The following is a 24579-nucleotide window of genomic DNA, read 5'->3' on the forward strand; positions in this document are numbered from 1 at the left end:
AATTTTAATGTAGTAACCTTTGGACAGTTTTGTTTGCTACCAACAATAATTTGAGACTCTTGGAGCAGTTCCAGTCCACTGAGGTTAAACAGATAATAATGACGGTGTCCCAGACCAGACACACAATCGTTTGGTGAGATTGGGGCTTCCAGTCAGTGATTCAGAGCACACCCTACTGGTCAAATTTGAAATACTGACAACCTCCCAGTTTCTATAACTATAGTTATAACTATATGGTATAACTATAACAAATATTACCAGGATCCTTTTTTGATCTTTTAAGAGACTCTTGGATAGGTACATGGAGCTTAGAAAAATAGAGGACTATGGATAACCCTAGGTATTTTCTAAAGTAAGTCCATGTTCGGCACAGCATTGTGGGCCGAAAGGCCTGTATTGTGTTGTAGGATTTCTATGTTCTATAAACATTGAGATTTGTTGTTGGTGCCTTACATACTTACTTCAAAGAGACTGATGACACAAAGGTTCGGAGTATTGTGGATAGTGTGGAGGGCTGTCAGAGATTACAGCAGGTCATTGATAGGATGCAAAACTGGGCTGAGAAGTGGCAGATGGAATTCAACCCAGATAAGTGTCAAGTGGTTCATTTTGGTAGGCCAAATATGATGGCAGAATATACCATTAATGGTAAGACTCTTGGCAGTGTAGAGAATCAGAGGGATTTTGGGATTCAAGTCCTTAAGACACTCAAAGCTGCTACACAGGTTGACTCTATGGTTAAGAAGGCCAATGCATATGGTGCATTGGCCTTCATCAATCGTGGGATTGAGTTTCGGAGCTAAGAGGTAATGTTGCAGCTATATAGGACCCTGGTCAGACCGCACTTGGAGTACTGTGCTCAGTTCTGGTCGCCTCACTACAGGAAGAACGTAGAAACCATAGAAAGGGTGCAGAGGAGATTTACAAGGATGTTGCCTGGATTGGGGAACATGCCTTATGAGAATAGGTTGAGTGAACTCAGCCTTTTCTCTTTGGAGTGACGGAGGATGAGAGGTGACCTGATAGAGGTGTACAAGATAATGAGAAGCATTGGTCATGTGGATAGTCAGAGGCTTTTTCCCAGGGCTGAAATGACTGGCACGAGAGGGCATAGTTTTAAGGTGCTTGGAAAGTAGATACAGAGGTTGTCAGGTGTAAGTTTTTTACGCAGAGAGTGATGAGTGCGTGGAATAGGCTGCCGGTAGCGGCGGTGGAGGCAGAAATGATGGGATCTTTTAAGAGACCCTGGATGGCTACATGGAGCTTAGTAAAATAGAGGGCTATGGGTAAGCCTAGGTAGTTCTAAGGCAAGGACATGTTCGGCACAGCTTTGTGGGCCGAGGGGCCTGTATTGTGCTGTAGGTTTTCTATGTTTCTATGTAAATATTGCAGGATCAGTTCCCCAGCAGGAATTACTGGTGGAAAATGTGATTATCTTATAAGCCCGAATGGTATTAAAATATTTGTACAACTTCATTTAGCCTTGTATTGTAAACTTCTAACTCAATGCAAACTAGGAAAATAATTGAAAAGCGTGATAGGTACAATGCATAAGGATAAACTATACATTTACCTTACTAGAATGAAGCTTTCAGAGTTCCATGAAGTTGGAAGCCCACATATTTAGTCTGATCTGCACTGACCAGGATATTGGTTAGAATGGTACCACATGCTTTGTATGCACATGCTTTAAGTACGCTGAGAGGGCAGAGTGAGTGTCAATGCATACATGACACTAAATTGATCATAGTATGGGCAGATTGGATTGCAGATCTTCATCATCCTCAACACAAGTGAACCCCGGCCTTCATGCTGAGCCCATTGCTATACACATTGGTGTTACATGACTGCATGGCCAAACAGCCAAGTAATCAAGTTAGCTGATGACACGACAGTGGTGAGGTTCATCACCAATAATGACGAGGAGCCCAAAGAGCTCGAGGCCTGAAGCCAGGCAAATCACTTTTCCTCAATGTCAACAAGACACAGGAGTTGGTTATCAACTTCAAGAGAACATGTACCACTCACACCCTTCTTTTACGTCATCAGCATAGCAGTGGAAACTGTGAGCAGTTTCAAACTCCTGGGAGTGGATGTCTCTCACAACCTCTCATGATCCCAGAACACATCCTACACAATAACAGAAGCTCACCAATGCTTTTACTTTCTGAATGGGCTCACATCCTTCTACAGATGCACAGTAGAGAGCACCCTAACATGTTGCATCACTGCTTGATATGGAAACTGTATTGCAGCGGAGGGGAAGGCACTATAATGGGTAGTCAGAACTGCCCAATGCATCACTGGCAACAGCCTACCTCCCATCAAGGACATATATATAAGGGGCCAGTAATATCATAAAGGATCCCACCCACCCTACTCGTGGACTGTTTGTCCCACTCCCATCAGGGAGAAGACATACCAGGACCACCAGATTCAAAAGCAATTACTTCCCCAAGCAGTAAGGCTGATCAACATCTCCACCCACTAACCAACCCCTCCACAACCCCCTCCATAAATACTTCTCATGTCAGGGTCACCTTATGTACAGCATAGCATCACTGTATGGCATTAAATCAACCTGTGTATAGAAGCTATCATGTATTTATGTGTATTATGTTTTTTATTATTGTGTTCTTTATCTTGCTGTTTTTTTATGCTGTATCGGATCTGGAGTAACAATTACTTCATTCTTTACACTTGTGTATTGGAAATGATATTAAACAACCTTGAATCTGGAATCAGTAATCTATTTTGAAACGTGTATTACTCATTCATAAAAAGACATACTTGGTAAGGGATAAAAATCCTCCCCACGTAAGCCCACCCTTGCATCCCAAAATGTGCTGAACTGTAAAAGTTTCTCAATGACTTCAGAGTTTTTGTGGGTCATAATAAAAAGAAAGCTGATTTTGCATATTTACTTAAGCTGGCATTGCAGAAGTATAAGCTTCCACTGCCACATTCAGATGTTGGGTACTTTGTTCTGCAAAAGAAGCTGAGAAATTGGACTGAAGGTCTATGCTGATTGAGCTGTCAAATAATGATATTTATCAAGCTATAAATTCCATGCTGGAGAGAATGTGCTCCTGGCTTGACACAAAATTAAAGTTGCAGCTCTTTAATGCACCCATTACAGTACTTCATTATGTGGGTACGTTACCCTCCTGTATGCAGGTGAAATAGCTATCTGAATACCACAGACACACACACTATATATATATATATATATATATATATATACATACACATACACATACACATACATACACACACACACACACACACACACACACACACACACACACCCTATTGACTAAACCCTGCAAAGCTCTTTAAGAGGTGGAGGTATAGCTTTAATCAGCATCTTGCACTGGTGAAATCAGAATCTGAACATGGAGCTATTGTGCAACAAATCACATTTACATCATATTCCCATCCCATGCTTTCTGACAGTATACGTACAGTTAGGGTGCATATATGTTCTACAGTAGTGATTTTCTTGTGGAAAAGCTGAAAACAAATATGGGTATAATTCTGGAAATGCCCTACTATGTCTTCCAAGAGACATTGTCAAATACCCAAGTAAAACACGTACTGTACCTTCCTCCCAAAACTACCTTCCTTTTTTATTATCAGTCTCTTCCTTCAAATGAATGAGCAAACAATTTGCTTACACAATGCAGTATATTTTATAGTTTACAAACAGTTGTTTCACTCATTAACACTGAAAAGCTAATATTAATAGCAGAATGAATATTGTTACATTTATCGAAAGTAATACTTTATCTAGAACTAGATGTGTATAATACAATCTTAACACAATCCATGGAAGACAAACTGGGCTGCTTTCATGTTTGGTTGCAGGGGATGAGGAACTGCTACATGCTTGTTCTTGCAGAAATGTGACTCCAGGACTACATCCCATGAACTGTAATTCCTCAGGCCATGCCATTCATGTACCTGTGCTAATAGTATTTTGTGACTTTATGTGATGTTTCTATATGTACTGTGTGTGACTGTGTTTTGCATCTTGGGCCTGGAGGAATGCTATTTTGTTTAGCTGTATACATGCGTATTGTTGAATGACAATTAAACTTGAACTTGATAAAACTGACAAATTTTAAAAATTTTCTCTATTTCACTTGGAAGATATTTAGAATGCACTGAGGTTGTATATTTTAAATTCTTTTCATTAATTTTGTGTCCCTACAGAAACTGGAACAGCTTATGCAGGGATGTAAAGATGCACATATTCTCATCCAAAGTAACATAGTGAACCTGAGATCAAGTAAACTGCCAGAAACTACTGAGGTAATTGTTAGATTTTTATGTTCTAAAACATTTTAATAATTTTCACCTATAGTAACCTGTGAACTGTAACCAGAGTTTTGCAGATAGGTGTTTGACCTCCAACGGATAATGACATATTGATATTAATGGAATATTAATAAAGTCAGTGTAGTTTTCACTATTCAGCAGTTAAGTTCTTTAATTTTATAAACTTTAATCAAATAAACTGTAAATAATCGTTTATTTGATTAAAGTATTCATGTGCATTAAGCCTAAATGTTTTTATACATTCATTTTTGGCATCTAGAGATTACTGACAAGGACAGTATTTATTGTCCAACTGTCATTAGCTTTGAGAAGGTGACGATAAGCTATTTCCCTGGACTGCTGCAGTTTTTCTCAGGAATATATGCCCACAGTGCTGTTCACTAGGAAGTGTCAGAACTTAGATCAAACAACAGTGATGAAATAGTCTTACATTTTCAAGTCAGTATGCATTGTGCTTGGAGGGGAACTTGAAAGGGTGATATTCTCAGGCATTCAGGAGCTTGTATTTTCTAGTGGTAGAGGTCACAAGTTTGAAAGTTACTGTTGGTGTATCCCAGGCATGGGACAACAATGCATGTAGCAGAGGGATGAATATTTATGGTGGTGGCTAGGGTTTCTTGAGTGTTGTTAGAACAGCACAACTATCAGTAGATAGTATTCCATTGTGTCCTCACTTGTGCTATGTAGCTAGTGAAGAGTTTTGGGATGTCAAGAATTAATTGTTGTTGGTGGTGGAATATGTGCCCCCAGCACATTTTTAAGTTGTGTTGACTGTTAATGCAAACAGCATATTTAACTGTGACTCCAGCCTTGAACTCCAGGCCGGGTCTTTACGTGCTGCTATTGTGACTCCCGTCTCCCCTTCCCCCACCACCACTCCGCAACCCCGTCTTCCTCAGATCCCACCGTCAACTCCTGGGCCCTCAGAGGCTCCATCTTCCTCTCACCCCAACCCTCCCCTCTCCATTGACACCCCCAGCCTCCCCCCTCCCGCCTCTGATCCCAGCTCTCAAGATTCCAGCCTTGAACTCCAGGCCGGGTCTTTATGTGCTGCTGTTGTGACTCCCGTCTCCCCTTCCCTCACCAATACTCTGCAATCCCGTTTCCCTCAGATCCCACCGTCAGCTCCTGGGCCCTCGGAGGCTCCATCTTCCTCTCACCCCAACCCTCCCCTCTCCATTGACACACCCAGCCTGCCCCCTCCCCCCTCTGATCCCAGCTCTCATCCTTGCCGGGTCTTTACCATCCCCTCCGACCTTCAACTATCGGAGGCAGAACGCTCTGTTCTCAGTAAGGGCCTCACGTTTGTACCCCTTCGCCCACACCTCAGCGAGTTCTGTGTTCGCCATGATGCGGAACTTTTCTTCCGCCGTCTCCGTCTCCGAGCCTACTTCTTCGGCAAGGACTCTTCCACCCCCACCGATGACCCCTTCTCCCGTCTTCAACCCTCCTCTTCTTCATGGACACCCCGCTCTGGTCTTCTGCCTGCTCTGGATCTCTTTATCGCTAACTGCCGACGGGACATCAACCGTCTCGACTTCACCGCACCTTGTCCCCATTCCAACCTCACTCCTTCGGAACGCTCTGCTCTCCACTCCCTCCGCACTAATCCTAACCTTATTATTAAACCCACCGATAAGGGGGGTGCTGTTGTAGTCTGGCGTACTGACCTCTACCTTGCCGAGGCACAGCGACAACTCGCGGATACCTCCTCTTATTTACCCCTCGATCGTGACCCCACTTAGAAGCACCAGGCCATTGTCTCCCACACCATCACCGACTTTATCCGCTCAGGGGATCTCCCATCCACTGCTACCAACCTTATAGTTCCCACACCCCGCACTTCCCGTTTCTACCTCCTACCCAAGATCCACAAACCTGCCTGTCCTGGCCGACCTACTGTCTCAGCTTGCTCCTGCCCCACCGAACTCGTTTCTGCATACCTCGACATGGTTTTATCACCCCTTGTTCAATCCCTTCCGACCTATGTTGGTGACACTTCTCACGCTCTTAAACTTTTCGATGATTTTAAGTTCCCTGGCCCCCACCGCTTTATTTTCACCATGGATGTCCAGTCCTTATATACTTCCATCCCCCATCAGGAAGGTCTCAAAGCTCTACGCTTCTTTTTGGATTCCAGACCTAATCAGTTCCCCCTACCACCACTCTGCTCCGTCTAGCGGAATTAGTCCTTACTCTTAATAATTTCTCCTTTGGCTCCTCCCACTTCCTCCAAACTAAAGGTGTAGCTATGGGCACCCGTATGGGTCCTAGCTATGCCTGCCTTTTTGTTGGCTTTGTGGAACAATCTATGTTCCGTGCCTATTCTGGTATCTGTCCCCCACTTTTCCTTCGCTACATCGACGACTGCATTGGCGCTGCTTCTTGCACGCATGCAGAGCTCGTTGACTTTATTAACTTTGCCTCCAACTTTCACCCTGCCCTCAAGTTTACCTGGTCCATTTCCGACACCTCCCTCCCCTTTCTAGATCTTTCTGTCTCTGTCTCTGGAGACAGCTTATCCACTGATGTCTACTATAAGCCTACTGACTCTCACAGCTATCTGGACTATTCCTCTTCTCACCCTATCTCTTGCAAAAACGCCATCCCCTTCTCACAATTCCTCCGTCTCCGCCGCATCTGCTCTCAGGATGAGGCTTTTCATTCTAGGACGAGGGAGATGTCTTCCTTTTTTAAAGAAAGGGGCTTCCCTTCCTCCACTATCAACTCTGCTCTTAAACGCATCTCCCCCATTTCACGTACATCTACTCTCACTCCATCCTCCCACCACCCCACTGGGAATAGGGTTCCCCTGGTCCTCACCTGCCACCCCACCAGCCTCTGGGTCCAACATATTATTCTCCGTAACTTCCGCCACCTCCAACGGGATCCCACCACTAAGCACATCTTTCCCTCCCCCCCCCTCTCTGCATTCCGCAGGGATCGCTCCCTATGCAACTCCCTTGTCCATTCGTCCCCCCCATCCCTCCCCACTGATCTCCCTCCTGGCACTTATCTGTGTAAGCGGAACAAGTGCTACACATGCCCTTACACTTCCTCCCTTACCACCATTCAGGGCCCCAAACAGTCCTTCCAGGTGAGGCAACACTTCACCTGTGAGTCGACTGGGGTGATATACTGCGTCCGGTGCTCCCGATGTGGCCTTTTATATATTGGCGAGACCCGACGCAGACTGGGAGACCGCTTTGCTGAACATCTACGCTCTGTCCGCCAGAGAAAGCAGGATCTCCCAGTGGCCACACATTTTAATTCCACATCCCATTCCCATTCTGACATGTCTATCCACGGCCTCCTCTACTGTAAAGATGAAGCCACACTCAGGTTGGAGGAACAACACCTTATATTCCGTCTGGGTAGCCTCCAACCTGATGGCATGAACATCGACTTCTCTAACTTCCGCTAAGGCCCCACCTCCCCCTCGTAACCCATCTGTTAACTTATTTTTATACACACATTCTTTCTCTCACTCTCCTTTTTCTCCCTCTGTCCCTCTGAATATACCTCTTGCCCATCCTCTGGGTCCCCCCCCCCGCCCTCCTTGTCTTTCTTCCCGGACCTCCTGTCCCATGATCCTCTCGTATCCCCTTTTGCCTATCACCTGTCCAGCTCTTGGCTCCATCCCTCCCCCTCCTGTCTTCTCCTATCATTTTGGATCTCCCCCTCCCCCTCCAACTTTCAAATCCCTTACTCACTCTTCCTTCAGTTAGTCCTGACGAAGGGTCTCGGCCTGAAACATCAACTGCACCTCTTCCTACAGATGCTGCCTGGCCTGCTGCGTTCACCAGCAACTTTGATGTGTGTTGCGTGAGCATATTTCACCGTATGTTTGATGTACGTGTGATAAATAAATGAATCTGAAACTCTACACATTGCCTCTATCTTGTTCTTGTATTTATGACTTATCCATTTGTGTTTCTGGTCAATGGTATCCCGTAGTATGTTGGTGGTGGGTGATAGAGCGACGTTAACATCAAGGAAAGATGTTACACTTTCTGTTCTTGGTGCCGGTCATTTCCTAACACTCTCATGACATTAATATATTTTGCCACATTATTATATAATACAGTAACTATAATGATTGAATTTTTATATATATTTAGCCACAGAATTGTTTCACACTTACAATATAGTGGTTATGTTCTTTTGATGTGAATCCCGATCTAGGGTCTAAAGCCCATACCTTTCCACTAGCTGTTCAATTTCAACCATTTTTGGAGAATGGGTGGGACTGTGTGTACATTTTAAGTATGTTATATTTTAGTGTAAAAACTAAGTGACATGGGAATCCTTTTCCAAGAGGATTTCACAGTTTCATCCCAGGACCAAACTCTCGAAATACATTACTACTTTTGTACCAATATAGTTAAAACATGAAGATTCCTTGTTCCTCAAAATAATATATTAGTTTTACTGCTTTGAAAATTGAAAACCTTTTACTGTAAGCCTAATAATAATATTGGCGACTAACTCTTCAAAAGACATGTGTTTTACCAAAAATGATTGTTGATTTGATTGTATTAACATTGTTGAGTGTTAGGCAAATGATTTATTTTGTAACCTATGCATACAATTTAACTTTGTTTACAGGAGGCTAGAGTTCTTTTGCAGCAATATAAGCAACTTATGAACAATGTACTGGAAGATAGGAGCTTAGTTAAATTGCAGCTTGAAGGAGGAGTAATCCTTGCCAGACTAAGCAAAGAGGAGTCATATATCCCTGGAGCAGGAATGTTCAGGTAACTTTAAATATTCTTCTTGCAAAGCAAAGAGCATGAATTTTGGTATCCACAGTCCAGTTACTACTTCTGCAGATACCATGAAGGAAAAAAAATACAGGCCTTCTTAAGCCAAAATAAATGAGGAATAAAGACTTATAGTCAGCAGAGATGCATGTGATGTCACTGACTAAAATGAGGCACGTGGAAGCTAACTGGGAAATATCAAAGTCTTGATTCACATAGTGAACTTTCAGGAGAGAGAATGAGGTCATGTCCAAGAGAATCCAACTCTCACTCTCTGAGACAGTGTTCTATATTTTAATAAACAATTAACTACAGTTTCAGTTGTTATATTTTTCTACTTAATTTTAATATTTTGAATATAGATGGGTAATTTTCAAAATATATTTACAATGGCAGCACATCCCAATGAGCAGAACCCCTTTGAATATTCAATACTGATGTCTGTTCCAAAGCACCCAGAGTAGAAACTGCAGGCATCTAAAATATAAACACGAGATTCTACAGATGATAGAAATCCAGAGTTACGTATAATACTGGAGGAATGCAGCAAGTCTGGCAGCATCTATGTAAAGGAATGAATAGTCAAGTTTTCAGGCAGAGACCTTTCTTCAGGGAAAAGAAGCTAGAATAAGAAGGTTGGGGAAAGTAGTACGAGCTCAAAGGTGATAGGTGAAGCCTGGTGAAAGTGGGGGGGAATAGGATGGGTGGTTGAGGGAGGGGTGATGAAGTGAGAAGCTGGGAGGGGATTGGTGGAAAAGGTAAAGAACTGAAGAAGAAGGAATCTGAAAGGAGAGGAGAATAGACTGTGAGAGAAAGGGAAGGAGGAAGGGCATGGGGGAGGGTGCTGTTAGTGATAGGCAGGGCAGAGAAGACAAGAGGTAAGTAGGGAGCTGGGTGGGCAATGGAAGAAGAGAGGAGGAGGGGGGAAATTATCAGAGGTTAAAGGTTACCAGGCCAGTCTGAAAAAATCACTAAGCAACTGCCATCAACAGATCACTTGCAATACCAGAGGAAACAACACACTGGACCATTGCTACAACACCATCAAGAATGTCTACCGTACTATTCTACACCCTCACTTCGCGAAACCTGATCACCTAGCTGTACTTCTACTCCCTGAGTATAAGGAGAGACTGAAGACTGCAGCACCAGTAGTGAGGACCAAGAAGGTATGGACAAGGGAAGCACAGAAGCGCCTGCAGGACTGCTTTGAATCGATGGACTGGACTGCATTCCGGGATTCATCTTCGAACCTGGATGAGTATGCTGCAGTTGTTACCAACTTCATTAAAACCTGTGTGGATGAGTGTGTGCCCACAGAGACTTATTGTACATTCCCAAACCAAAAGCTGTGGATGAATCAGGAGGTAGGTTGTCTGCTGAAGGCTAGATCTGTGGCATTTAAGTCTGGCAACCCAGGACTGTACCAGAAAGCCAGTTATGATTTGCAGAGGGCTATTTCAAAGGCGAAGAGACAATTTCGAATGAGGTTGGAGCAGCATCAGCTGCACCGCAACTCTGGCAGGGTCTGCAAGACATTACTTCCTACAAAGCGAAATCTAATAGTATGAATGGCAGTGATACTTCACTACCAGATGAACTCAATGCAGTGCAGACCCTTCTCCCCGAGCAGTCTCCCCGAGACTTTTTCTACCCGATTTCTCACACCCTTCTTCTCAACTGCTTGCTTTGATTGAAACCTTTTCTTTTAAAAATAGATTATCATTTAAATACAATTCCTCCAAATTTTCCAGTGTACCAATCTCTTCAGGTAAATGAGTGAGCAAGTTCTCTGGGGACAGCGGCTGAGAGGGGAACTGGTGTTGGTGAGTGGTGAACTGTGGTTGAGTTGAGTTGTGACTGGAAAATGGCAGAGAGAGAGAACATCAAGGAAAGAGCCAAGCTGTTGAAGTTTTTGGCGAGAGTGGAAGCGAGCTAGAGATGGAGGTCGGCGGGAAAGAGGAATGGAATGGAAAGAGGAAGAAAAGAAAGTAGAGGTACGGGATATCAAACTCTGAGGAATCAGCAGATGATCAAAGCAGGACAGCAAAACAATGGAAAGAAGATGAAATTAAAGCAATTATCAAACTAAGTGAAGATGGGGCGTCATTTGGTGATTGGAACCCGACTCGTTTGACAAAGATGCTGAACAAAATTCTAGGCAAGATTAAAGGAGCAATGATTTTACGAAATGGATGGCTATTAGTGATTTGTCGGGATAGTTCTCAGCAAGGTAAAGTGATAAGATTATGTAAAATAGACGGCAAAGAAGTACAGTGCTCAATACCCAACAATAGAAAGTTTTGAGGAAGTAGAGATGCTTCAGAACGACCTAGTAGACAGATTGGGTAAAGAAATGGCAGATGGAATACAGTGTCAGGAAGTGTGTGTGGTCATGCACTGTGGTAGAAGAAATAAAAGGGTCGACTGTTTTCGAAGTGGAATGAAAATCCAGAAATCTAAAACACAAAGGAACTTAAGAGGATTCCCTAAAGGTAACTTGCAGGTTGAGTCGGTGGTAAGAAAGGCAAATGCAGTATTAGCCTTCATTTCAAGAGGACTGGAGTATAAAAACAAGGATGTAATGCTGAGGCTTTATATGGCATTGGTCCAATTGCACTTGGAGTATGGTGAGCAGTTTTGAACCCCTTATCTAAAATAGGATGTGTTGGCATTGCAGAGGGTCCAGAGGAGGTTCATGAGAATGATCTGGGAATGAAAGGGTGAATATATGATAGCCTGGGCCTGTACCCATTGGAGTTTAGAAGAGTAAGTTTCAATCTCATTGAAACTTATGGAATAGAGTGGATGTGGAGAGAATGTTTCCTACAATGGAAGGGTCTAGGACCAGAAGGCACAGCCTCAGAGGGATGTCCATTTTGAACAGAGATGAAGACAATAAACTTGATGTTAGTATTCAAACAAAGTCAAGAACATGACTTTTAACTGGTTTCTGAATTTTTTGGCATGCCTGATAGAGTGCGTAAGAAGTTGTATGATTCTCCTGTCACTAATAAGTACAAAATCAAGGGCTTGGGTGTATTACATTCACTTTCGTGCTTCTAATAAAGAAGTCCAGTGGGAAATTTCATAAACATGTGATTCTCTACCAACACCCTCCTCTATCTGACAGAACTGGTCCTCACACTCACCAATTCCTTTTTCTTTTTCCCACTTTCTCCAAACCGAAGTGTAGCCGAGGGTAGCCACATGGGCCCCAGCTTGGCGTGCCTTTTCGGCGGTTGTGTGGAGCAGTTTATGTTCCAGGTATTTACTTGTAACACTCCCCAACTCTCTCTCTGCGCTATATTATGATTCTGATCGTGTCCATGATATCTTGAAGTGGGAAGGACATATTGGTACCAACGACATGGTAGGAAAAGGGAGAAGGTCCTGAAAACAGACTACAGGGAGTTAGGAAGGAAGTTGAGAAGCAGGACCTCAAAGGTAGTAATCTCGGGATTACTGCCTGTGCCACGTGACAGTGAGTATAGTAATAGAATGAGGTGGAGGATAAATGCGTGGCTGAGGGATTGGAGCAGGGTGCAGGGATTCGGATTTCTGGATCATTGGGAGCTCTTCTGGGGCAGGTGTGACCTGTACAAAAAAAAACGGATTGCACTTGTATCTGAGGGGGACCAACATCCTGGTGGGGTTTGCAAAGGCTATTGGGGAGAGGTTTAGACTAGAATTGCTGGGGGGTGGGAACCGAACTGCAGTGACAGAGGAAAGGGAGGTTGGGTCACAAATAGAGAAAGCCTGGAGACAGTGCGAAAGGGAGGATAGGCAGGTGATAGAGAAGGGATGCACTCAGACCGATGGTTTGAGATGTGTCTATTTTAATGTGAGGAGTATTATACATAGATAGACAGACATAGAATAGTACAGCACAGTACAGGCCCTTTGGCCGACAATGCTGTGCTGACCCTTAAACCCTGCCTCCCATATAACCCCCTACCTTAAATTACTCCATATACCTGCCTAGTATTCTCTTTAATTTCACTAGTGTATCTGCCTCCACCACTGACTCAGGCAGCGCATTCCATGCACCAACAACTCTCTGAGTGAAAAAACCTTCCTCTAATATCCCCCTTGAACTTCCCACCCTTTACTTTAAAGCCATGTCCTCTTGTATTGAGCAGCAGTGCCCTGGGGAAGAGGCGCTAGCTGTCCACACTATCTATTCCTCTTAATATCTTATATACCTCTATGATGTCTCCTCTCATCCTCCTTCTCTCCGGAGAATAAAGCTCTTGCTCCCTTAATCTCTGATCATAATGCATACTCTCTAAACCAGGCAGCATCCTGGTAAATCTCCTCTGCATCCTTTCCAATGCTTCCACATCCTTCCCATAGTGAGGCAACCGGAACTGGATACAGTACTCAAAAGTGTGGCATAACCAGAGTTTTATAGAGCTGCATCATTACCCTGTGACTCTTAAACTCTATCCCTCAACTTATGAAAGCTAACACTCCATAAACTTTCTTAACTACTCTATCTACCTGTGAGACAACTTTCATGTACCCCCAGATCCCTCTGCACCTCCACATTACCAAGTATCCTGCCATTTACTTTGTACTCTGCCTTGGAGTTTGTCCTTCAAAAGTGTACCACCTCACACTTCTCTGGGTTGAACTCCATCTGCCACTTCTCAGCCCACTTCTGCAACCTATCAATGTCTCTCTGCAATCTCTGACAATCCTCTACACTGTCTACAACACCACCAACCTTTGTGTTGTCTGCAAACTTGCCAACCCACCCTTCTACCCCCCACATCCAGGTCGATAATAAAAATCATGAAAAGTAGGGGTCCCAGAACCAGTCCTTGTGGGACACCACTCATCACAACCCTCCAGTCCGAATGTACTCCTTCCACCACGACCTTCTGCTTTCTGCAGGCAAACCATTTCTGATTCCACCTGGCCAAACTTCCCTGGATCCCATGCCTTCTGACTTTCTGAATAAGCCTAGCGTGTGGAACCTTGTCAAATACCTTACTAAAATCCATGTAGACCACATCCACTGCACTACCCTCATCTATATGCCTGGTCACCTCCTCAAAGAACTCTATCAGGCTTGTTAGACACGATCTGCCCTTCACAAAGCCATGCTGACTGTCCCTGATCAGACCATGATACTCTAAATGCCCATAGATCTGATCTCTGAGAATCTTTTCCAACAGCTTTCCTACCACAGATGTAAGTGTCACTGGTCTGTAATTACCCGGACTATCCCTACTACCTTTTCTGAACAAGGGGACAACATTCGCCTCTCTCCAATCCTCTGATACCATTCCCGTGGACAATGAGGACGTAAAGGTCCTAACCAGAGGCTCAGTAATTTTTCCCTCGCCTCGTGGAGCAACCTGGGGATTATTCCATCAGGCCCCGGGGATTTATCCATCCTAATGTATTTTAACAACTCTTAACACCTCCTCTCCCTTAATATCAACATGCTCCAGAACATCAACCTCACTCATTTTGTCCTCGCTGTCATCAATTTCCCTCTCATTGGTGAATACCGAAGAGAAGTATTCACTGAGGACCTCACTCACTTCCACAGCCTCCAGGCACATCTTCCCACCTTTATCTCTAATCGGTCCTATCTTCACTCCTGTCATCCTTTTGTTCTTCACATAATTGAAGAATGCCTTGGGGTTTTCCTTTACCCTACTCATCAAGGCCTTCTCATGCCCCCTTCTTGCTCTCCTCAGCCGCTTCTTAAGCTCCTTTCTTGCTACCCTATATTCCTCAATAGACCCATCTGATCCTTGCTTCCTAAACCTCATGTATGCTGCCTTCTTCCACCTGGTTAGATTCTTCACCTCACTTGTCACCCATGGTTCCTTCACCCTACCATTCTTTATCTTCCTTACCGGGACAAATTTATCCCTAACATCCTGCAAGAGAAACCTAAACATTGACCACATGTCCATAGTACACTTCCCTGCAAAAACATCATCCCAATTCACACCTGCAAGTTCTAGCCTTATAGCCTCATAATTTGCCCTTCCCCAATTAAAAATTTTCCTGTCCTCTCTGATTCTATCCTTTTCTATGATAATGTTAAAGGCCAGGGAACGGTGGTCATTGGCCCCCATATGCTCACCCACTGAGAGATCTGTGACCTGACCCGGTTCGTTACCTAATACTGGATCTAGTTTGGCATTCCCCCTAGTCGGCCTGTCAACATACTGTGACAGGAATCCGTCCTGGACATACTTAACAAACTCTGCCCCATCTAAACCATTGGAATGAATCAGGTGCCAATCAATATTAGGGAAGTTAAAGTCCCCCGTGATAACAACTCTGTTATTTTTGCACCTTTCCAAAATCTGCATCCCAATCTGCTCCTTGGTATCTCTGCTGCTACCAGGGGGCCTATAGAATACTCCCAATAGAGTAACTGCTCCCTTCCTCTTCCTGACTTCTACCCATACTGACTCAAAAGAGGATCCTGCTACATTACCCATCCTTTCTGCAGCTGTAATAGTATCCCTGACCAGTAATGCCACCCTCCTCCCCTTTTCTCCCCTCTCTATCCCTTTTAAAGCAGTGAAATCCAGGAATATTTGAAATCCATTCCTGCCCTGGTGCCAGCCAAGTCTCTGTAATGGCCACTACTTCATAATTCCATGTATGTATCCAAGCTCTCAGTTCATCACCTTTGTTTCCTGATGTTTCTTGCATTGATTTACACCCTTTATACTGTTTCTCTTTCCTCAAAGCCTCTTTCTATGTTAGATCTGACTTTACTCCATGTACTATACTTTCAGTTCTTGCTCGATCTTTATCCTCCTCCACCTCACTATCTGCTCTAACACTCTTGTTCCCCTCCCCCTGCAAATCTACTTTCAAACCCCCCGCCCCCCCGGAGCAGCACTGGCAAACCTTCCCGCAAGGAGGTTCGTCCCCCTCCAGTTCAGGTGCAACCCATCCCGTCGGAACAGGTCCCATCTTCACTGGAACAAGTCCCAATTGTCCAGAAACATGAAGTCCTCCCTCTTGCACCAACTCCTTAGTCACATATTTATCTGCATGATCTTCCTATTTCTAGCCTGACTAGCACGTGGCACGGGTAGCAAAACTGAGATTGCAACTCTGGAGGTCCTGTCTAACTTCCTAAATTCTCTTTACAGGACCTCCTCCTTCTTCCTATCCACGTTATTGATCCCTACATGGACCATGATATCTGGCTGGTCACCCTCCCTCTTGAGAATACTGAGAACTTGATCCAAGATATCGCAGACCCTGGCACCAGGGACGCAGCAGACCATCCGGGATTCTCGATCTTTTCCACAGAACTTCTTATCTGTCTCCCTAACTATCCATTCCCCTATCACTATTATGAATAAAGCGGATGAGTTTAGAGCGTGCATCAGCACTTGGATCTGTGATGTTGCGGCCATTTCAGAGACTTAGACGGTGCTGGGCAGGAATGGCTACTTCAAGTGCCAGGCTTTAGCTGTTTCAGAAAAGACAGGGAGGGAGGCAAAAGAGGTGAGGGTGTGGCACTGTTGATCAGAGATAGTGTCATAGCTGCAGAAAAGGAGGAGGTCATGGAGGGGTTGTCTCCAGAGTCTCTGTAGGTGGAAGTTAGGAATAGGAAGGGGTCAATAACTCGACTGAGTGTTTTTTATAGACCACCCAATAGTAACAGGGACATCGAAGAGCAGAGAGGGAGACAGATTCTGGAAAGGAGTAATAATAACAGGGTTGTTGTGGTGGGAGATTTTAATTTCCCAAATATTGATTGGTATCTCCCTATAGTTAGGGGTTTAGATGAGGTGGAGTTTGTTAGGTGTGTTCAGGAAGGTTTCTTGACACAATATGGAGATAAGCCTACAAGAGGAGAGGATGTATTTGATCTGGTATTGGGAAATGAACCTGGTCAGATGTCAGGTGTCTCAGTGGAAGAGCATTTTGGAGATAGTGATCACAATTCTATTCCTTTACCAGAGTGTTGGAGAGTGATAGGAACAGACAAGTTAGGAAAGTGTTTAATTGGAGTAAGGGGAAATATGAGGCTACCAGGCAGGAACTTGGTAGCATAAATTGGAAACAGATGTTCTCAGGGAAACTATGGGAAGAAATGTGGCGAATGTTCAGGGGATATTTGATATGTTCTGCGTAGGTACGTTCCAATGAGACAGAAAGGATGGTAGGGTATACAAACTGTGGTGCACAAAGGCTGTTGTAAATCTAGTCAAGAAGAAAAGAAGAGCTTACGAAAGTTTCAAAAATCTAGGTAATGATAGTGATCTTAGAAGATTATAAGGCTAGCAGGAAGGAGCTTAAGAATGGAGTTAGGAGAGATAGAAGGGGCCATGCCTTGGTGGACAAGATTAAGGAAAACCCCAAGGCGTTCTACAAGTATGTGAAGAGCAAGAAGACATGACGTGAGAGAATACAACAAATCAAGTGTGATAGTGGAAAAGTGTGTATGGAACTGGAGGAGATGGCAGAGGTACTTAATGAATGCTTTGCTTCAGTATTCACTACAGAAAAGGATGTTGGCGATTGTGGGGATGACTTGCAGCGGACTGAAAAGCTTGAGTATGTAGGTATTAAGGAAGAGGATGTGCTGGAGCTTTTGGAAAGCATCAAGTTGGATAAGTCACCGTGACCAGATGGGATGTACCCCAGTCTACCGTGGGAAGCGAGGGAGGAGATTGCTCAGCCTCTGGCGATGATCTTTGCATCATCAATGAGGATGCGAGAGGTTCCAGAGGATTGGAGGGTCGTGGATGTTATTCCCATATTCAAGAAAGGGAGTAGGGATAGCCTAGGAAATTATAGACCAGTGAGTCTTACTTCAGTGGTTGGTAAGTTGATGGAGAAAATCCTGAGAGGCAGGAATTATGAACATTTGGAGAGGCATAATATGATTAGGAATAGCCAGCATGGCTTTGTCAAAGGCAGGTCGTGTCTTACGAGCTTGATTGTATTTTTTGAGGATGTGACTAAACACATTGATGAGGGTAGAGCCGTCGATGTAGTGCATATGGATTTTAACAAGGCATTTGATAAGGTATCCCATGCAAGGCTTATTGAGAAAATAAGGAGGCATGGGATCCAAGGGGACATTGCTTTGTGGATCCAGAACTGGCTTGCCCACAGACGGCAAAGAGCGGTTGTAGACGGGTCATATTCTGTATGGAGGCCGGTGACCAGTGGTGTGCCTCAGGGCTCTGTTCTGGGACCCCTACTCTTTGTGATTTTTATAAGTGACCTGGATGAGGAAGTAGAGGGATGGGTTATCAATTTTGTTGATGACACAAAGGTTGGGGATGTTGTGGATAGTATGGAGGGCTAACAGAGGTTACAACGGGACACTGATAGGATGCAAAACTGGGCTGAGAAGTGGCAGATGGAGTTCAACCCAGATCACTTTGAGGTGGGGTTTACAGGTGTCCCCCGCTTTTCGAATGTTCGCTTTACGACACCTCGCTGTTACGAAAGACCTACATTAGTTACCTGTTTTCACAAACAGAAGGTGTTCACTGTTAAGAAAAAAGGCAGCGCGCACCCCAAGCAGCCAAGCTCCTTCCCCGGAACTGCATTCTAGCCGGCATGGCTTAAACACGTAACTGTGAGCATCTGTGCTTTATGTCAATTTATTTTGAGCATCCATTCTAAGATGAGCTCTGAGGTATCGGAAAAGCCTAAAAGAGCTCGTAAGGCTGTTACACTTAGCGTAAAACTAGACATAATTAAGCGTTTCGATCGTGGTGAGCGAAGTAAGGACAAAGTGAGTTTGGCTTGTGGAAGTTGACGAAGATGATGTTGAAGAGGTTTTGGCATCCCATGACCAAGAACTGATGCAATTGGAAGAGGAAAGGATAAGAATCGAAACCGAATGCAGTAGTGAACGGACTGAAAGTGAAGTCGTCCAGGAACTGAACGCGAAGCAACTGTGTGAGATTTTCGCTGCAATTGACAACAATGATTGCAGAAAAGTACAACTTTACTTTTGAAAGGGTACATAGGTTTAGGGCATATTTGCAGGTTGGTTTGAGTGCTTACAAAGAACTGTATGATATGCGCGAGGCTAAGTAGTCAAGCATACTGTCGTCTTTCAAGCCTTCCACATCAACTACAGCAGACGACGAACCTCGACCTTCGACATCGAGGCAGGCAGACATAGAAGAAGATGACCTGCCTGCCCTGATGGAAACAGACAATGATGAGGTGACACCCCAGTGTCCCAGCACCCCAACCTCCGACGACTCAGCCTAACACACCATCATCAGTGTGCTCATTGTCTTCCTGATTTCGGAAGTGATACTACACTTTACATATATTATTTCTACTTTATATAGGCTGTGTATTTTTATGTGTTATTTGGTATGATTTGGCAGCTTCATAGCTTAAAGGTTACTGGAGAGAGTGTTTCTGCCAAGAGCGCGTGCGTGAGATTTTCGCTACAGTGGACAGTGCAATGACTGCAGAAAAAAATTTCTACTTTATATAGGCTGTGTATTTATCATATCATTCCTGCTTTTACTAAATGTTACTGTTATTTTAGGTTTTATGTGATATTTGGCATGATTTGGTAGGTTATTTTTTGGGTCTGCAAACGCTCACAGATTTTCCCCAGATAAAAAAATGGTAATTGCTTCTTCACTTTACGACATTCCGGCTTACGAATCATTTCATATAAACGCTCTACCTTCAGTTGGCGTGGGAAACCTGTATTTTCGTAGGTCAAATATGATGGCAAAATATAGCATAAATGGCAAGACTCTTTGCAGTCTGGAGGATCAGAGGAATCTTGGGGTCTGAGTCCAAAGGACACTCAAAGCTGCTACACAGGTTGACTCTGTGGTTAAGTAGGCATATGGTGCATTGGCCTTCATCAGTCGTGGGATGGAGTTTAAGAGCTGAGATTAATGTTGCAGCTGTATAGGACCCTAGTCAGATCCCACTTAGAGCGCAGTGCTCAATTCTGGTCGCCTCACTGCAGGGAGGATGAGGAAACCATAGAAAGGGTGCAGAGGAGATTTACAAGGATGTTGCCTGGATTGGGGAGCATGCCTTATGAGAATAAGTTGAATGAACTTGGCCTTTTCTCTTTGGAGCAACACAGGATAAGAGGTGACCTGATAGGGGAGTACAAGATAATGAAAGGCATTGATCGTGTGGATAGGCAGAGGCTTTTTTCCCAGGGCCTAAATGGCTAGCACAAGAGGGCATAGTCTTAAGGTGCTTGGAAGTAGGTACAGAGGAGATATGAAGGGTAAGTCTTTTACGCAGAGAGTGGTGAGTGTGTGGAATGGGCTGCCCCAAACTCCTGTTGCGTCTGTGGAAGATCCTGAGAACCTTCTGGAGAAGGGGGAAAATCCCAGATCAGTGGAGAGTGGCTGAAGGGGTGTGGATCCCAGATAGATCAGTTTCACATCATCTCCCTGCTGTGTGTCGAGGCGAAGATCTTCTTCAGTGTAGTTTCTAAGCGGCTGTGCACCTACCTAGCAGAGAACACCTATATTGATACACCAGTCCAGAAGGGTGGCATTTCAGGGATGCCGGGCTGTCTGGAGCATATCGGGGTGGTGACACAGCTCATCAGGGAGGCCAGAGAGAACAAGGGCAACCTGTCAGTATTGTGGCTCGACCTGGCAAATGCATATGCCTCCATTCTGCAGAAGCTGGTGCAGCTCACACTGACCAAATATCACGTCCCCAGTAGAATCAGAGACCTTATCGCTGATTATTACAGCATCTTCAGGATGAGGGTCTCTTCAGGAGCAATTACATCAACCTGGCACAAGGTGGAGATCGGCATCATCACAGGGTGCACTATCTCAGTGATACTGTTCTCCCTAGCCATGAACATGCTCACTAAGTCTGCTGAACCAGAGTGCAGAGGACCCAGAATGAATTCTGCTCAACAGCAACCACCTATCAGGGCATTCATGGATGACCTCACAGTCACCACAGAATCAGTCCCAGGCTGCCGGAGGATTCTGCAAGGGTTCAAAAAGCTGGTGGAGTGGGCCCGGATGCGTTTCAAACCCGCCAAATCAAGATCGATGGTGCTGAGGAAAGGGAAGGTGGAGAACAAGTTCCGGTTCAGCATCGCAGTCACAGCCATCCCAACCATCACAGAAAAACCAGTCAAGAGCTTATGCAAAGTTTTTGACAGCTCTTTAAGGCAAACAACATCCATTGAGGCAACCTGCACCGAGTTGGATGACTGGCTGAAATCTGTGGACAAGTCTGGCCTACCTGGGAAGTTTAAAGTGTGGGTGTATCAGCATAGCATTCTTCCCAGAATCCTGTGGCCCCTCCTTGTCTATGCAGTTCCGATCTCGACAGTCGAAGCCTTAGAGAGGAGGGTTAGCAACCACCTCAAGAGATGGCTGGGACTGCCAAAGAGCCTGAGCAGCATCGCACCCCATGGACACCACAACAAACTGCAACTGCCCTTCAAATCCTTGGAGGAAGAATTCAAGGTAACAAGAGCCAGAGAAGTGCTACAGTATAGGGACTCAAGTGACCCGAAGGTGGCTAGAGCAGGGATCCAAGTAAGTACTGGCAGGAAGTGGAAGGCAGAGGAAGCTGTTCAGGAGGCAGAGGCAAGGCTGCGTCACAGGAGGCTGGTGGGAGTGGTCACACGAGGCCGAGCTGGGCGAGGATCCTTTCCAACTCCCTAAATGGACACCAGAGGAAAGGAAAGGTAAGGCGTCGTCTAGTTCAGGAGGAGGTGAGAGCAGTAATGGAGGAGATGAGAACCTGCAAGGCAGTGGGAATGAAGCAGCAGGGAGCTTGGACAAGATGGGAGAATTGCGGTTGAGAGGAAAGTGACCTGGACTGATCTTTGGAAAGCCGAACCACACCGCATCCAATTTCTCATCCAGGCAGTGTACGATGTTTGTTATGTGTAATCTTAACATTGATCAAATAGACATACAGTAAAGGACTTAAACTGTGAAGAAGATCCATATACACTGAAAAAAACAAAGCACCTGTGGAAAATTTGTACAAAGGCCGCTTATTATCTACACTTGGTGTCTGGGCTGATTTTGTTCATTTTGCAGTCAATGAACACGACAGAAGAATTCCTCCAATAACTGTTAGGTACTAAAACGCAGTTTTATAGTACTGTAGTGGTGCTGGTAGTATTCTAATTTGTTTTGTATTTAATTTAAATACATAATTTGTTACTCAGTTTATCTTTTTATACCTTTTTTAATCATTTCCATGAAACTTTGGCTAATTGGGGCAGCCACTTAATTGGGCCAAAATGTACTGGTCCCGATGTGTCACAATCAACTGGAATTCACTATACTTAGAAGGATTATTCCATTCCCTTTCTCATTTAACCTTCCCTCTGACATTTTCCCTTGCCACCATCCAGGGATTCAAACACTATTTCCGGTGAAGCAGTGATTCACTTTGACTAATTCCAATTTAATGAAATGCATTCAAACCTCACTTATGTGATTTCCCCTACATTGGAAAGCTAAACACAGACTAGCTGGCTGCTTTACAGAACATTTATGTTCCGTGTCCAGTTGCCTGTTGTGTTAAATTCCCAATTTCAGCTATCATTTCCCTTTTTGGTCTCTTACCTTGTTCAAATGATGGGCAATGCAAGTTTGAGGAATTGCTTCTTATATCTTGACCAAGCATATCAAAGCCCTCTAAACTCAACTAACTACCAACAATTTAAGATAATTAGCCCTTTCAGTTTGTCTCAGAACTGGAAAAAAACCTGATAATGCTGTAAATCTGAAATGGAAACAGTAAATGCTCTTTCCGCCAATCATGACCTTTAACATCATAGATCAGTGAGTTGTTTGTTATGTTTCCCCTCTTGCTGTGAAACAGGGCACCCTTCTTTTCCTTGTTAGGGAGAGAGAGAACATGTGATATGTCAAATTACGGGGTGAACGAGTAGTCTTTGGGGCACTGCAAGTCTGTGTTTTTATTGATGCTTTGCTGCATGTTTGAGAGCTCAGTGGAGGGCGCTGATGCTTTTTTGCTGGTGGGGGAGCTTGCCGAGCACTTACACATTTTTAAAAATTTCCAGCGATTACTATATATTTTGTACCTCATAATTCCAACATTATTGTAGTTTTATTTCCTGTATAAGTTCATTAACTTTTGTCTGCTCCTGTTCCAAGCACCTAAACAAGCCCTCTCTCAGCCTGCAGCATCAACATCTGTGTCTCTTGGTCGTCACCCTCTCACAACCATTCCTTTTGATCTTTCCACCTTCTCTGTTCTCAAACATGTTTGATTTCTTTCTTTATTTTTCCATAATTCTAATGGAAGGTTATGAGCTGAAGCATGCTCCCTGACCTGCTTAGTATTTCCAGTACTTTCTGTTTGTATACCCAAGTTCAGGATTGTTCTCTGCTCTGAAATGAAATATTTAACAAAATTAAATCTATATTTGGTCTTCTCAATGTGCATTGACTCGCTAGTTATAGTAGTATTATATTTTCATACTTCATTGGTAGCACTTTATGTAAAGATAGAATTTTAAGTTTTATCCATTGGCTCTTGCTGGTATATCCCATTGTAGACATTATTGAAAGCAGGTTCTGCTATAAATGTAGTCGAGTTGTACTTGAATGATCCCCTGATAGGGTATTTTGGCAGATCAGCTGAATTCAGTGCTTGCAGCAGAGGTACACTTATTAGGTGTAAATTTTTTGGTAAAAGTTACGATAACCTCCAGAAAACTGAACGGAAATAAGGAAAACATAGTATGTTAATAAACAATTAGGAATCTTATTCTCTTGTAGTCTTTCAGGTTACCTAATTGTAATTATTTACAGTGGAACACTACTTGTATGAAAATGAAACATTTATCCACAAGTTTACGCCCTTTATCTGGTCTTTTTAATAGTAAGTCATACAGAAACAATAGATATAGTTCTCCACACCATGCGCATCTCTCTTGCACAGATACATATGTCCCTGGGCGATCATATGATCTCTCTTCCATGGCTTCAATTAAGTAAAGGCCCTTGTAACATCCTTAAAAATTTTTAATAATATTTAACTAAATGAAGCCGTTAGTGATCTCAGTTTGAAAATTCATATGATGGTTGCTCATAGGGCAGTTATTGCATTTTCATTGGAGAATAATTTATTGGCTGAGGTGTCAAAATATAAATTAACATGGTGTGTTGAGAAATGCACAGAGCAATGCAATAAAATTCTATAAAACAAGAGATTCTGCAGATGCTGGAAATATCTGCAGGTCAGACAGTGTTTGGAAATGAATACACCGTTGACATTGAATCCTGATGAACTGTTTCGGCTCAAAACGTTGACTGTTTATTCATTTCCATAAACACTACCCTGTAATGTCAGTAGGGCTAAATGTATAAAAGATATCTTGCTGATGGCGACCTGCTCCCTACACAGAAGTTCAATGGCATGTTTTCGGACGAAATGGAATTGGCATTGTAGTTTTGATTCTACTTAGAAAACTTTATTGTTTCTACAATTAACTTGG

The 24579-nt window shown here is 43.8% G+C and overlaps 1 protein-coding gene across 1 annotated transcript in view; it reads left to right on the plus strand.

Annotated features, from left to right (window-relative positions):
- The window catches only part of LOC140199789 (pleckstrin homology domain-containing family G member 4B-like), a 42471-nt gene that overhangs the window by 17804 nt on the left and 88 nt on the right, over positions 1-24579 (plus strand). The window contains exons 5-6 of the mRNA XM_072262280.1: positions 4216-4314; positions 8950-9098. Coding sequence (XP_072118381.1) covers positions 4216-4314; positions 8950-9098 — 248 coding nt within the window. The remainder of the gene's footprint in view (positions 1-4215; positions 4315-8949; positions 9099-24579) is intronic.

Source organism: Mobula birostris, chromosome 6 (assembly GCF_030028105.1).
Source record: "Mobula birostris isolate sMobBir1 chromosome 6, sMobBir1.hap1, whole genome shotgun sequence".
NCBI classification, from domain to species: domain Eukaryota; kingdom Metazoa; phylum Chordata; class Chondrichthyes; order Myliobatiformes; family Myliobatidae; genus Mobula; species Mobula birostris.